Source organism: Balearica regulorum, chromosome 1, assembly GCF_011004875.1.
Source record: "Balearica regulorum gibbericeps isolate bBalReg1 chromosome 1, bBalReg1.pri, whole genome shotgun sequence".
In the NCBI taxonomy this organism is placed as follows: domain Eukaryota; kingdom Metazoa; phylum Chordata; class Aves; order Gruiformes; family Gruidae; genus Balearica; species Balearica regulorum.
The window spans coordinates 190,573,887-190,588,404 of record NC_046184.1 but is presented as its reverse complement, the minus strand read 5'-3'; the positions used below and the strand labels follow the sequence as shown (position 1 = coordinate 190,588,404).

Below are 14,518 nucleotides of genomic sequence, written 5' to 3'. Positions count from 1 at the left end.
AAAATGCCCAAGAAATATGTGTATTCACTGAACAGTTACATGCTATCCTGTTCATGCAGGTTATACTCGGCTGCTTGAGTTTCAGAAGGTGGATGGTTCCTATGGAGCATTTAAAACAACCCCCAGTAGTGTCTGGTAAGTGTATTTTTCGTAATCAGCTTTGGTTCTTTTTTTTTTCCAAAATACCACTATTATCATTTGATGCATCAGAAGTTTTTCTGGGGGGATGGATTTGCAAAATCTCTGAGCATGTTTAGTCCTTGATGAAGGAGGCTTATATGGAGCCACTGGTTATTTTGCATTTGCAACAGAGTAGAAATATTCACGTTCATGTTGAATAATAACTCACTAAGTGCCAGGGAGTGCGCTGTATTGAATAAGAGTCTACAGAATGACTGTTTCTTTTCCTGTCAATATAGTCTTCTATAAATACATGTCATCACAAGTTTGGAACATTATCTTTTGTTCAGGTTAACTGCATTCATTGTTAAAGTACTCACAAGGTGCAGAGAATACATTACTGTCCAAGACAGTCACATACACAACTCGATTTCCTACTTGCTTCAACAACAACAGACAGATTATTCATTCCACGACCATCACCCAGTACTGGACAGGACTATGCAGGTAGGTCATTTGTATTTAGAAGAATCTGTTCACGTTTAGGGCTGTTAAGGATCAAAAGGAATATTCAGGGTAGTTGAGAAACCAAAAATGTATCTAAAGAAAAGAAAACTGTAAGGTAAGAAGTACAAAATTTGTAATGTAAAATGAATTTGTTAAAAGGTACGTTATGTCAGAGACTCATAGCTGGCACTTCACCACCTTTATCTTTTGATCCAGCCTTAGATAATTTTGCAGCTGACCTATGCACTTAGAAAATTAATTCTGAGATCTTTGTGCTAGGTAAAAATGTATGCCTTTTGTTGCCAAAGGCCATAGAGCCATGGAATTATAATTTTGTTTTGAAGGGACCTCCAGAGGTCATCTAGTCCAACCTGTGCTCAGAACAGGTCTAGTTAGATCAGATTGCCCGTGTTCACCTGAGTCTGGAGTACCTTCAAGGATGGGAAATTCACAGCCTCTCTGGATAACCTTTTTCAGTATTTAACCACTACCATGGTGAAAAAAAAATAAACCTGAATACCTAATCAGAATTTCCAATTGTATATGTTAGTCTATATATCCCCTGCAAGTGTCCAGAAACACAAAATTATTATGCTATCCATGATGCATGTAGGATATGAAAATAATGTGCATCTTCCAAAATTCTTTGAAAATGCAGATACCTTTGTAGTTATATGAAAAAGTGTATTAATTTTATTAATTATCTTCGTCAAACCACCAGTAAGGCTTTCACCTTCAAAGCCAGTTCCACAGTTGATGTAACACTGTTGGGGGAAAAAAAAAAAACCAACCCACAAACAAAAAACCAGCTAAAGAACTTGCCAAAGGTTTTTTGACCTGTGTTCACACTGAGATACTTATCTTCTATTTTACATTTGCTTCAGGAGCTGTGCATGATAATTTTGTACAGAGACTTAAGTGTCTCCAAGCAGACAACCTATCCTTCTCCTTAGGATAAACATCTGGGGCTGAGTGAAGGAGAAGATTATTGTCAAAGGCTGTTGAAGATCCTAAGGTTGTTGTCAAAGTAAAGCATGAGCAAAAGAATCACAGAGAAGAATAGTAATGAAAATGCAGACCTTCAGGGGGGAAAAGCTAATGAGAGCACTGTGTTTAGTTTATCAAGAAGACGATGAAGAAATGATCTACTAATGGTGTATAAATACCTTTACAGGAGAAAAGTTCTGCATGTTAAAAATCTCTTTAGTCTATAGGGAGTAGCAGAGAAATGAAAAAAACCCCAAACATTGGAAATTGAATACATGAAGATTCCAATGAGAAATTGTAGATTTTTAACTATTAGTTAAATAATTAAATATTTGATTACCAGCTGAAGGACGTAGTGGGTTCCTAATCTCTTAACTTTGCCTAATGCAAACTGGCTGCCTTTGTAGAAGATAGACTTTAGACTGCCACGAGCTGTTAAACAAAATTAAAGGGTAAAACTACGTGGTCTGTGGTCAGATGGTTTGACTCCATGAAAAGTGATTTTTCTAAATTTAATCGTAAGCACATGCATGTACATTTAACTTTTCCTTTTCATGTTTCATCTATCAGGGTGGCATTGGGTCAGCAGAAGAGGATTTGGCTTTGACAGCCTTTGTAACTATAGCATTGCAACAGACTCTACAGGTCTACGAGTCACCTGATGTGGTAGGAAACCTGACGTTTTATCTTTAAGGCTTTTATCTGAAGGCTATTGCACAATGGCATGTCCATTCTGCTGTCTTAAAGTACTGCAAATGAGGAGGTAAAAGTCTGTTTACATCTGTGGTGGATAGGAAAAGGTGCCATGGCCTAACGTACAACAAAGTGTTTTGAGCTACGCACTCCATCAATGGCTTTAACCACTAAGCAAAAACTATTAAAATTGTCTCAAAATTAATAAACTGAAGTATTCTAATTTCCTAGTCCTCACACCAGCAATAACATTTAGTAGGGTTGGATGACCTTTTTTATATCGATTAATTCTGTGTTTTCACAGGTACAAGTAGTTAGACGAGCAGTGACTTACATGAAAAACCAGCTTTCAACAAATACTAACTGCTATTCTACAGTTATCACTGCTTATGCTCTGACACTTGTGCAGTCTGATAGTGGAGAAGCTCAGATGGCAAAAGAAAAATTACGAGGCTGTTCTGTTTTTGATGCAGGTACTAGTAACCATTCTTAAAAAATCAGTTGGAAAGCACTCTTCCTAATTAAAGCACTTGCAGCACTCTCTTATGGGAACAAAGTGTATTCAAGTAAATTAAGGCTGTTTAATTTTATAGAAGTGTGTATTTATTTGTGTAATATAGTCAATTATTTAAATTACATAATTAAATATTTCCATATTTAAATTGTAATATATTTTGCATAATTAATATCACTATAAAGTAACAACTTAGCATTGTGAAGTTTGGACTGTGATCTTGTCTGGTACTGGAATTGGAACAAAACCATGGTAAATAGTCATTTACCTTTTCTGCTTCCTTTGCTGCCTATCAAAGTTTCCACACCCCTAAAGTGCATTTGAAAAAAAGAAAAAGTCCAAGCCAGCTGAAAAAGAAGAAACTTTTGATGGGTAAATGGGAATGAACAGCTATGTGTGGGAGTAGCCCAGACTGGATTTGTGAGCAAGAGGGAAGATGTCTTTCCCAGCCCAGATGCTTTCAAAGCCCCCCACCAGTTCTCAGTGTTTTGTTCCAGCTCCATATGGATGTCACCTCTTACGCTCCAGTGTGTGGCTGTGGTCAATACTGAGTCAGCTGCTTGTGTGGCCGCATTGCCATGCTATTCATTTCTCCCAATTAGTTTGGTTTAATAAACATTAAATGTTATGGTTTAATAGCCATAGTTTAAGCATAGGGAATATGCTTCTCTTAATCAAGCTTGGACTTATGGGCATAATAAATCTCTCAGGGACCACCAGACACAATGCTACCACTCCATCAGATGGACATTGCTGTACAATGGGATCATTAGTCTGTAATGGTTGGATAAGCCAAAACTGAACATGTGATTTTTCCTTGTCCATTGTCTCTGCTTCCCAACTGATTTCTTGCTCTCACGACAGCATCTGTGTCTTGTGGTGCCTCAGCGCTACGACATGAAATATCCATTGTGTAGAACAATAGTCATTGTTGGCAGATGTCTTTACCAAGGGGATTCAAGACTGAGTTATTCTTACAGCAAAGCAGCAGCGCTACTGGGGAAACGGCAACGATGCAGTCTCAGTGGAAACCACTGCCTATGCATTGCTTCAAACACTGCTCGTGAAAGACATGGAGTACGCAAGACCTATTGCCACGTGGCTGACAGAAAGAAGGAACTATGGTGGAGGATACTGCTCTACACAGGTGCCTGACCACCAGTCCGGGTGGAGTTTCAGGGGGAGGGAAGAAAACAGAAGCCCCATAAATAGTTTTTCATTTCAATTTGAAAGCACCGTAGCAGTTAATCCTGAACTTCCTCGGTGTATGAAGCACCAAAGATTTTGGCCCATTAATAAAAAATGTTACAAGCCAGCAAAGATCCTTCTTCTTTATGAAGACTTATAGTAATCAAAGGACAGAACTCCAGCAGTTTTAGGATTTTAATGCTAAAAGAAGCAGCTGGGAAATTAAACAAATAGTGCAGGTAGAAACAGATACAGGAGAACTTGAAAGCAGCAAAAAACCTGAAGGTGAAGAATAGCTCCAGGTGACTGATCATGTCATCTTACAAATTGTTGAAATAACCTGGCATAATTGCTGGGGTTTTTGCATGTCTTTCTCACCTAGGACACAGTGGTGGCCCTAGAAGCTCTGTCAGCGTACAGCATACAAGCACTGAGCACTGCTTCCACCAACCTGACTGTAAAACTGGGAACACCTGGAAGGCAGAAGGATTATGTTATTACTCTGACTAATACTGATGAAGCCATTCAGAAGCAGCTAGAGGTACACAACCATCTATTGTTTCAAACCTTTTTCCCTCAAACAGGAGAAACATGAGATCACCTGGCCTAGCTTTTCTCATGTTAAGCAATCATCATATAGCTGGTTTATAGTATTTTTTAATAATTTAATCTGTAAAAAAAAAAAAAAAAAAAGAAGCTTTTTAAAGAAAAAATAATCAACAGATGCTTAGCAGCACACTTTAGAGGCCTTTTCCTGCCTCTTCAAGGACTTTGGTGACATGAATCTCCCTCGGTAGTGAAGAGCAGCCAGCAGCCCAAGTCTTGCTATGGAATGAGGAGAAGGGGAATATTCTGATATTCAGTGTGTTGGGACCTGTGAAAATGTCACATCCAGGCTGCAGAGGACAGAGTAAAGTTGGCAAAAATATGTCTCCTGGGCCCCAGAATGGAAGAGTAAGCCCAGCACATTAAAAATCCTCTGAGAGTTGAGGTCTCATAGCTCCTTCCATAGCTAAAGATTTCCTCTATCCCAGTTCTCAAAGTCAAAGGCATAGAAGATCATGAAGATCACAGAAAAACTATAGATCAAATGCTGAGCACAGACTAAATCTCTTTTTTTTTTTTTCCCCTTGGTTTGCAGTTTGAACTTGGGAGAAAACTTGAAGTGTCCGTACATGGCAGAGGAAATGGGACAATGAGTGTAAGCTGTAAATTAGAAATTCAGAGTCCATCTGGACTTCTTTTATTCCCTTCTTGAAAACAAACTGAGAAATTATTTGCCATGGCTTTATGCTTTGTGTTCCTATCTCCAGATTTCTAAAATTTGGGGCCTGCAGACTGCTCTGAAGGGCAGTCAATTTTTCCTGTTTTTAACTTTAAGTCCATGAAATGTCAATGCTGACAGAGGTGGCTGGAGTTTGAGAGACCCCTTTGTGGTTGGGAATGGAGGGTTATCTCAAAGGTCCCATGACATCTGTGATTTGCCCATGGGACCTCTCCTGCTTACACCCACGGCAGTCATCTGCAACTAGTCTGTGCCTCTGGGAGACCGGTCTTCCTCTCCACACTCCCATGTCCCATCAATATTTGCTGAAGTCCTGGATGAGTAAATGCCTTGTCATTTAAATGATATTTTTAGTGGTTCGCTGTTTGTGTGTTCATCTTAGGTATTGAAAGTGTACTGGTCTTCTGAGCTGGAGAACAACACGTGTAACGATTTGATTTTGACAGTGGAAATGGAAGGGAGCATTAAATACTCCGGTGAGTGAAAAGGGAAAGCGACACCTTTGGTCAACTGCTAATAATACTTAATGGCTTTCCAGCCTTGGAAAGTGGGAATAAATTAATGAAAACAAGGAAAGAGAGAAGCCTCTGAACCCTGCCTAGCCATTGTTGCATTCAGCTTATTAATATTTTTTTGTAGTTTACTGAGTGACTGTAGGTGCAGAGTGTACCTAACAGATGCACAGGTGCTATTACTCTCCTCTTTTGAGAGGAGAGAAGGGTGAATTCCTTTCACGGTGTTTCTAGCTGCCCTACGGGGAAAGCCCAGCTCAGTTCCCTGGATAATAAGGCTCCTACCATGTGGCCTTAAAAATTCTTTGGGACAGACCTGTCATAAGTATTTTCATATGAGCAAGACTGTATTTCCATCCCCTGAAGTGCGTATTCATCATCCTCTCTGCCTATGTCTGCATCTTTTCTTTCTGTTTGAACAGCTAACTTTTGGAGACAGGGATTGTCCTTTACATATCTATGCATAGCCTAAACTCTACACTTAGTTAGACCTGTTGGTTATTCTTACTGTAATTATCCCTAAAATTTAACTTTGAATTAATTAGAAATACTTAGAAATCAGCAAACTTTTATAAAACCCATAGAGATGGCATGACTGCCCCAGGTATTTATCATTATACAAAAAGGACCAAAATTACCACGTCCTCAGTCAAATGTGTGCATGGCTGATTGTGTCTGTCACCTCCAGAAACTGCATACTCTGATGAAAATTATGATTATGAGGACGTGATTGCTGCAGAAAACAGTGCGTTTGAGCCACTGTCTGAAATAGAATGGTTTGATATCCACAGCAGAAGGAAAAGGGATGTGAACCCTCCCAGTAAAGGAGAATCACTGCAGTACAAAGTCTGTGTCAGGTGGGTCTGCAAGATCAGCTCTTCATTAGAAAATGAATTCATTTTTGTTTGTAATTCAGAACAATTAATTTTCCAGCAATGACACAACTACCTGATTTTTAGAAGGTGGAAGTAGAAAAGATTGGAAGTCCAATACATATGCCTAATGGATAGTTAGAGCGATGAGGATTTTTGCCTTGGACAGGTGATGTAAATTTGACTTGGTCCGAAGAATTTGGATCAACTCGTTTCTTATCTCTACTCTCTAGGTAACAGAGAATAGACACTTTGTCAGTGTTGTTTACCTTCCCTATCTTCAACAGTGCTTTTATGGTAGGATGGACTGTCCTTTGAAGGTGATTGTTTCTGTCTATGAGCTATAAAGAAAGCTTAGATGACAAGCTCAGGCAAGACATCTGGGTTTTGGATGACCATTTGACTAGTTTAGATGACTAATTTTGCCTCATGAAGCTCAGTGAGGTAGGCAGCCAATTTTCAAATTAAAATCCACTTAGAAAACTTAAATGGAGCAGAATGTTTTGTTTCACCATTAGCAGGCCTGAAGACCCAAACTCTTCAAAGCAAGCTGGCTGTTCAGTGCAGGTGTTCACTGCTGACAGTCTCCTTTATAAAGGTCCACAGGTTCCAATGCACCAAAAATGTCCCTGGTTGATCTCTCTCTGCTGAGCGGCTTGGAGCCTGACACAAAGGATCTTGAACAGGTTAGAAACATACTTTTCTGTGCAATCTTTTATAGCCCTTTCTATAGAAAAATTACCCTTTGAAATCTTTCCAAAGTCCACTGAATAAAGAAGGGAAAACAGATTTTGGATAGATATATTTTTATTATTCTTGTTCTGATAAAATATTCTTGGCATATCTATACAAGCAATGAAAAACTTGTGGTGAACAGAGTTCAGCCTTCTTAGTCTAGAACAGAAATTAGGGTAAAGTGCAGCAGGATACTTAAATACATGCCTGTCAACACCTATTGCTGTCCCCACTGGCACTGTTGTCCCCTTACAGGCCAGGACGGTGTGTCCTGTGCTTGCAGGGGGGGAAGGCAAGCACATCTCTCAGAGACGGTTGCCAGTAGGGCACAGTGACAGGGAGATGGGGCACAGCATTCTGCAAAGGTGGCTACAGAGTTTTGGGTTCTGGAGCCTGCTCAGCTGGGGGAGGTTTGCCCAGGTTCATGCTCTTAGGGAGGAAGAAAGAGGGCAGAATAAAGCCAACAGCTGAACAAAGCAAATCAGAATATAGAGGGTGGTAGCAAAGGTGTCCCTGTTCTGCTGGGGTTTTGTTCTGATCTGTTTGTCTGTTTTCCTGCAGCTGGTGATGTCTTCAGACCAGTACATTCAGCACTATGAGTACAAGGAAGGAAAGGTTTTGCTCTACTTTGGTGAGGTAAAGAAACCCAATGATTTTCCAATCTCTGCCATTTCAGATAGCATATATAGACTTTTTAAACCTAATCATCATCATTCTTCACACTCCATTACCTTCCTGTGATTTTTTGTCTTATATTATTGAACAGCTCAGCTGAAAGAAGGTGGAGGAGGGGAAGAAGGGAAACATGCACTTTCATCCTCTGCCTTTCTATGTTCCCAGAGATGTAGTCCATGTTTCAGGTTTGGGCTGACACCCCACCAAAAAAAAAAAAGGGAAGGCCTCTCTAGCCAGAAGAGATGCCTTTTGTCCAAGATTAACAAAGTGTTAACTAGTGGTCCTATAAATTCCACATGAACACCTTGCACGTGAAGTTCAGTATTTCTGGATTGAGATCCATTTAGTAACAAACAAATATAAACATCAAAACCTCTAGCTTCTGTGTATATTTCCCCATATTTTGGATAATGACTCCACCCTACACCTACCTGAGTTGCTTCACTTCCACAGCCAAAGCAGGGGGTTCTCTGTAGAAAGCATACACAGAGCAATGATTTTTATTTTTTTTAAATATAAGACAATAGACAAATAAAAAATGTAAATGTTATTGCTGCTATGACTGTCCTAAATAAATTGTGTATTTAACATAGGTCAAAAGCTGCCCCTGATCTTAGCACTTTACTAAAGAAAGTCTATATACCGGTGGCCACTGGTACAGGATAGGCTGTGAGCATATATTATACTCATCACTCCTGTGCAAGGTGGCTTTAGGCAAAGGCTGAAAAGTAAACCCCAAAGTAGTGATGATATGAGTTCAGATCAGAGAATTTCAGGCAGAGAAGACCTGCACACATCTCACAAAACTATCTTTACCAGGCTTAGCTCATCCACAAAATCTCCCAATAAAATCATGACAGGAAATGCCTTCTTCAAGTTGAGGCTACAGCTGTCAGGATTAACTCACCTATGCAATCAGAAACAAGCATTAACAGCTGGTATGGGCTGAATAAGGAACTGACTGGGGAGAAAGAGTTAGTTTATTCATCATAACTATTGTTCATTTTTCTTCCAGCTCACAAGTGGACCAGAGCCAGACTGTATATCATTCGGGGCAAAGCAGATCAATCCCATGGGCTTGGTTCAGCCAGCAAATGCCATCCTTTATGATTTTTACAACCCTGGTAAGGGCACAGAAAAATGATGCATAACTGACTGAGAGACCCTCAAGAGCAAACTCCAATCTATAGAAAGGTGGTTTTGATGTAGTGTGTGAAACCACGTGACTTTGTTAAATGTTAAAATAACCTGCCTTGAATACTGTCTTCTAATACCATGGCTTAAGATCATCTAAACAGAGATCCTCTCAGCAAAGGTCCCTTATTGCAAATGGACTGAAAATACAAACTTTTACACTCTTGGATTTTTAAATCAGATTTCCTGAGCTCCTTTGTCTCATGGTGGTTTTAAGCATGTTCTACTCACATTATCTTTTTGGTCAGGCTGTCTTTCTATGCATGTAAGATAGGCAGCCTTAGTGTTTGGTTTAGGTACTGTGCTTGCTGGAGGAACCAGCCTCGTTCCCCATTCAAAGAAGGTTAAATGCAAATCATCCCCATTTGCCAGAGTTATGTAACCAATATTTGAAAATTAGGCCAAATTTCTGCTTTGCCTGAAGCTGAGGGATCCAAGACAGTTTATACTATGTTTAAGCTACTAACTGCTGGTGAACCTATCTCCTCTTTCTGAAACAGTGCAGTGCTCACTGTAGCTCTATGGTCAAAAGATGCTTTTAAGATGGATGCTTTACAGAGGGGAGAAAAAAAAAAGGAAGAGTGCAACTTTAAAAAAAAAAACAAAACAAACAACAACAATAACAAAAAAAACCCCAAAACCCCAGCTGAACAAAAAAATCCCAAACACCTCCCCCCCACCAAAATAACCCAGAAGCAACAACCCAGCTTGTTGCCCAGCTGAAAGGCAAAGTGATCCCTGTACACTAGGTGCCTAGGCTATAGGTCTTTGAGCACTGTTGACGTGCATCTAACTCCTTAGTGCTCTGATTTCTCTGGACCAAGGATAAGTTGGACTGCAAATGTAGTTTCTGCTACATAGGCTTTTCCACCTGAGCTCTCTGAGACAAGCCATTTTGTTTCTTCTCCATAGCCAGAAAGTGCAGCGTATTCTACAGTGCTCCCAAGCACAGCGCCATGCTTTCAAAGGTGTGCCACGCCAACGTTTGCCAGTGTGCAGAAGGTAAGGAATATTTAAATAGGTTGATCTAAAAGAAGATGAGAAATGTTAAGCCCAGAAAGGACCATTACAGTTATCCTAATGCATAATACAGGACACAAAGCATCCTCTAGTATCTTTGGTACCAAATTGAATTTTTTTTTTAAGATATCTAGGATTGATTTGATAGTTGAATGCAATGTATTATGTTCATGTTTTTACATGTGCATACGTATGTAAAAACCCTCCACCACACCTCTAAGAAAGATGTTCTGCCATGTTATTTTATTCTCTGTTATAATGTTGAGTGAATGACTGTGTAAACCTGAAAGTGCACAAGTCCATGGAACCTGATGAGATGCATCTGCATGTACTGAGGGAGCTGGCGGATGAAGTTGCGAAGCCACTCTCCATGATATTTGATGGCAGTCTGGTGAAGTTCCCACTGACTGGAAAAGGGGAAACATGACTCCCATTTTTAAAAAGGGAAAAAAGGAAGACCCAGGGAACTACAGGCTGGTCAGTCTCAGCTCCGTGCCTGGCAAGATCAGGGAGCAGATCCTGCTGGAAACTATGCTCAGGCACATGGAAAATAAGGAGGTGATTGGTGACAGCCAACACAGCTTCACTAAGGGCAAATGGTGCCTCAGAAATCTGGTGGCCTTCTATGATGGGGTTACAGCATTGGCGGACAAGGGAAGAGTGACAGACATACCTGGACTTGTGCAAGGCATTTGACACTGTCCCACACAACATCCTAGTTTCTAAATTAGAGACACATGGATTTGATGGATGGAGTCAGTGGATAAGGAATTGGCTGGATGGTCGCACTCAAAGAGTTGTGGTCAACAGCTCAATGTCCAAGTGGAGATCAGTGACAAGTGGCATTCCTCAGGGGTCAGTACTGGGACCAGCACCATTTAACATCTTTGTTGGCAACATGGACAGTGGGATCGAGTGCACCCTCAGCAAGTTTGCAGACGACACCAAGCTGTGTGGTGTGGTCAACATGCTGGAGGGAAGGGATGCCATCCAGAGGGACCTTTACAGGCTTGAGAGGTGGATTCGTGCAACCCTCATGAAGTTCTGCAAAGCCAAGTGCAAGGTCCTGCACGTGGGTCAGGACAATCCCAAGCACAACTACAGGCTGGATGGGGAATGGATTGAGAGTAGCCCTGAGGAGAAGGACTTGGGAGTGTTGGTTGATGAAAAGCTCAACATGAGACAGCAATGTGCACTTGCAGCCCAGAAAGCCAACCGTGTCCTGGGCTGCATCAGAAGAACCGTGACCAGCAGGTCGAGGGAGGTGATCCTGCCCCTCTACTCTGCTCTTGTGAGAACCCCACCTGGAGTACTGTGTCCAGCTCTGGGGTCCCCAATACCAGAAAGGCATGGAGCTGTTGGAGCAAGTCCAGGGGAGGGCCACGAAGCTGATCAGAGGGCTGGAGCACCTCTCCTATGAGGACAGGCTGAGAGAGTTGGGATTGTTCAGCCTGGAGAAGAGAAGGCTCCAGGGAGACCTTATTATGGCCTTTCAATACTTAAAGGGAGCCTACAGGAAAGCTGGAGAGAGACTGTTGACAAGGGCACGGAGTGATAGGACAAGGGGTAATGGACTTAAGCTGAAGGAGGGTTGATTTAGATTAGATGTTAGGAATAAATTCTTTGCTGTGAGGGTGCTGAGGCACTGGCACAGGTTGCCCAGAGAAGCTGTGGCTGCCCCCTCCCTGGAAGTGTTCAAGGCCAGGTTGGGTGGGGCTTTGGGCAATGTGGTCTAGTGGAGGGTGTCCCTGCCCATGGCAGGGGGGTTGGAACTAGATGATCTGTAAGGTCCCTTCCAACCCAAACCATTCTATGATATCTATCTAAATATCCATGCCTGCAGAGACAGATGTATCCTTTATTCTCTTCACTCTAGGTCCCTGCCCAAGACAAAGATCAACTTTCAATAAAGCCATAATGCAAACCACACGCTTTAGTTTTGCCTGCTACCACCCTATTTCAGATTACGGTAAGGCATGAAAAACAACTGTCAATTTAGCTTAAACATAGTTCTTATTAATAAGGATAAATTTGTAGTTTTATATGCCTAGATCTCTCCTGAAATTAGTAGGGTTTCTGTATCTGTCCTAGAGGCTGAGGAGATGAAATGAAACCATGTGCTATTGCAGTCATCAGGGGAGTGAAAGGGGAAAGTAAAGGCCTCAGAAAGATGTAGTGGGATGCTAAGGGAAGGAAGCATGGACAACATTACGTTATATGGTTTAGAAAAGACCCATGGTGTGAGAACCACCGTCCCCTACATTCCTGATGTTACAGGATGGAGATAAAGAACAGGCTTTGCATGGCATGCCATAGCTCAGCAGCTCCTTCTGTGGAGCTAGACGAATATTTTCTCCTTTGTTAATTTGCCTTTCTGGCCTCTTCTTTGGATGGGAAGTTGGAAGAACTACTGAAGGAAAACTGGTTCAGCAGCTTTGGTAAGTTAGATGCTAACAGTAGGACAGGAAAAAAAGTGAAAACCTAATCATATAGGAGCTTCTTTAAAAAGAAATACACAAAAGGAATACAAATCTAGAAGTTGTTGATTGATACCTGACTTTCTAAAACCATATTAGGTATACAGGGTTACTATCCTGTTGTCTTTTATACCCCTATGATTTGTGAATAGGTGGTACTGTAGCCTCTGTATGGACATCTGGTAAAAGCATACCTATTTTTCAGTTTTTGGATGCAATTTCTTATTTCCACCTGGCCTCACACAGTTGTTGTCTGTTGCAGTGTACGAGGTGGAGCTCCTCAATAGGACACAGAAGAATGTTTTTGATTACTATGAGGCCAAAATCCACAGAATCCTTAAAGCCAGTAAGTATCAAAATGTTTGGCTCCTTTCATTCACTTGTAGGAAAACTAGGTTGATTAAATGCTAGCCAGTCTGAGCCAGGCAGAAGCCTTCTCTTGCTGTGGAAAGTAGGGTCAGATATACTTCTACCCTAGGCTTGCAAGAAGACTGATTTCTTGCAGGGCTCATTTGGTGCAGTTACCTCACTGTTCAGCTCAGGGACAAGTTGCTTTGGTTCACATTGTGCAGCAATCCCAGAGCACATGGGCGTCAATCCTTTCAGACGAAACTAATCCAGAAGACATATTCCAGCTGCATTCAGTCCATGGCTCCAAAGTGGAGATAGTCGAAGGTAAACCCTCCAAAAGCATGCACAATGTGGATATTAGGTCTTCTGCATCAACTAATTCACTTTATAGACAATCTCCAGATTTCTTTTTCTACTGTATCTACTGACCTCTGTTTTAATACTAGATGAAGATTTGAAGAGCTTGTTAATGCAATTATTACGCACTTGCAACCCTTGCAGAACACACTGAGTTCTCCACAATGACTTGCCTGAAGTCAGTGAACACAAGAAAACTTCTAGAACTTCAATTTAATAATTGTGATAACAACAAAAAAGCCTTTCTATTTCTTTAGGTGCAGTGTAAAGGTTTGCACTGCTCAGACAAATGCCCTTTTGCAGGCCTGCCATCCCAGCTGTCCCCATGTGAATTTTATCAGCAGCATCAGTGAACACTGATACTCTTCAAAGTAATTTCTGGAGAGGCTGTCAGATGACATCTCAGACTTCAGCTGCTGTGGTATCATGTGGTTGTTGGGTTTGAGTTTGGCAACCAGACATTGCCTTTAAAAAGCAACTTCAAAGATTTTGAAATCTTCCCTGTCTGGAACAGAGTAATTAACTCACTCTCTCGATCTTTGCGCAGGGGACTGACAATGTCACCCCCTCCTTTATGGCACACAACTTGTAATCTGTGCCCAATGTTCAGCTCTTGTGGGAAAATCAGGTCCACACTTCGTCAGCCCAGAGACAGCATCTGTCATACTCAGTGCTTCCCATATGCACGGAAATTACAATGTACCTAGTGATCAAGACACTGGCTATGGGAGATTACAGTACTGTGATGGAAAGTTTCATTAAAACCTACAGGATCTAACAGGATTTAGAGCTCTGGGCCCCAATGCATTTGTACTCACAACTCGCAGGCAAGCACTGGAAATATTTTGTTTCTTGGCAGCTGAGACAATCATCCTTCGAATCTGAAGCGATGACTTTTCCCATTCCCATCTCCTTCTTTTTGATCCCTTTAAAAATTCCCTTTGGTTTGTGCTGTATGAGGCAGCTTATTAGCATCAGTAGGCTATGAAGACTGTTTCAGCAGGCTTGGGAAAGGCTGGGAAGAGGCATGA

The 14,518-nt window shown here is 41.3% G+C and overlaps 1 protein-coding gene across 5 annotated transcripts in view; it reads left to right on the top strand.

Moving 5' to 3' along the window:
* The window catches only part of LOC104629055 (complement C4), a 61,831-nt gene that overhangs the window by 43,757 nt on the left and 3,556 nt on the right, over nucleotides 1-14,518 (top strand). For 4 of the 5 annotated variants that reach the window (XM_075741943.1, XM_075741942.1, XM_075741945.1 and 1 more), the window contains 15 exons: nucleotides 60-135; nucleotides 471-627; nucleotides 2,185-2,280; nucleotides 2,612-2,780; nucleotides 3,802-3,968; nucleotides 4,392-4,550; nucleotides 5,151-5,210; nucleotides 5,677-5,770; nucleotides 6,495-6,663; nucleotides 7,277-7,364; nucleotides 7,975-8,049; nucleotides 9,104-9,212; nucleotides 10,195-10,284; nucleotides 12,179-12,271; nucleotides 13,042-13,125. In XM_075741943.1, coding sequence (XP_075598058.1) covers nucleotides 60-135; nucleotides 471-627; nucleotides 2,185-2,280; nucleotides 2,612-2,780; nucleotides 3,802-3,968; nucleotides 4,392-4,550; nucleotides 5,151-5,210; nucleotides 5,677-5,770; nucleotides 6,495-6,663; nucleotides 7,277-7,364; nucleotides 7,975-8,049; nucleotides 9,104-9,212; nucleotides 10,195-10,284; nucleotides 12,179-12,271; nucleotides 13,042-13,125 — 1,686 coding nt within the window. Of the gene's footprint in view, nucleotides 1-59; nucleotides 136-470; nucleotides 628-2,184; nucleotides 2,281-2,611; nucleotides 2,781-3,801; nucleotides 3,969-4,391; nucleotides 4,551-5,150; nucleotides 5,211-5,676; nucleotides 5,771-6,494; nucleotides 6,664-6,739; nucleotides 6,848-7,276; nucleotides 7,365-7,974; nucleotides 8,050-9,103; nucleotides 9,213-10,194; nucleotides 10,285-12,178; nucleotides 12,272-13,041; nucleotides 13,126-14,518 lie in introns of those variants that run through there. The other variant, XR_012833344.1, reaches the window with a different exon arrangement.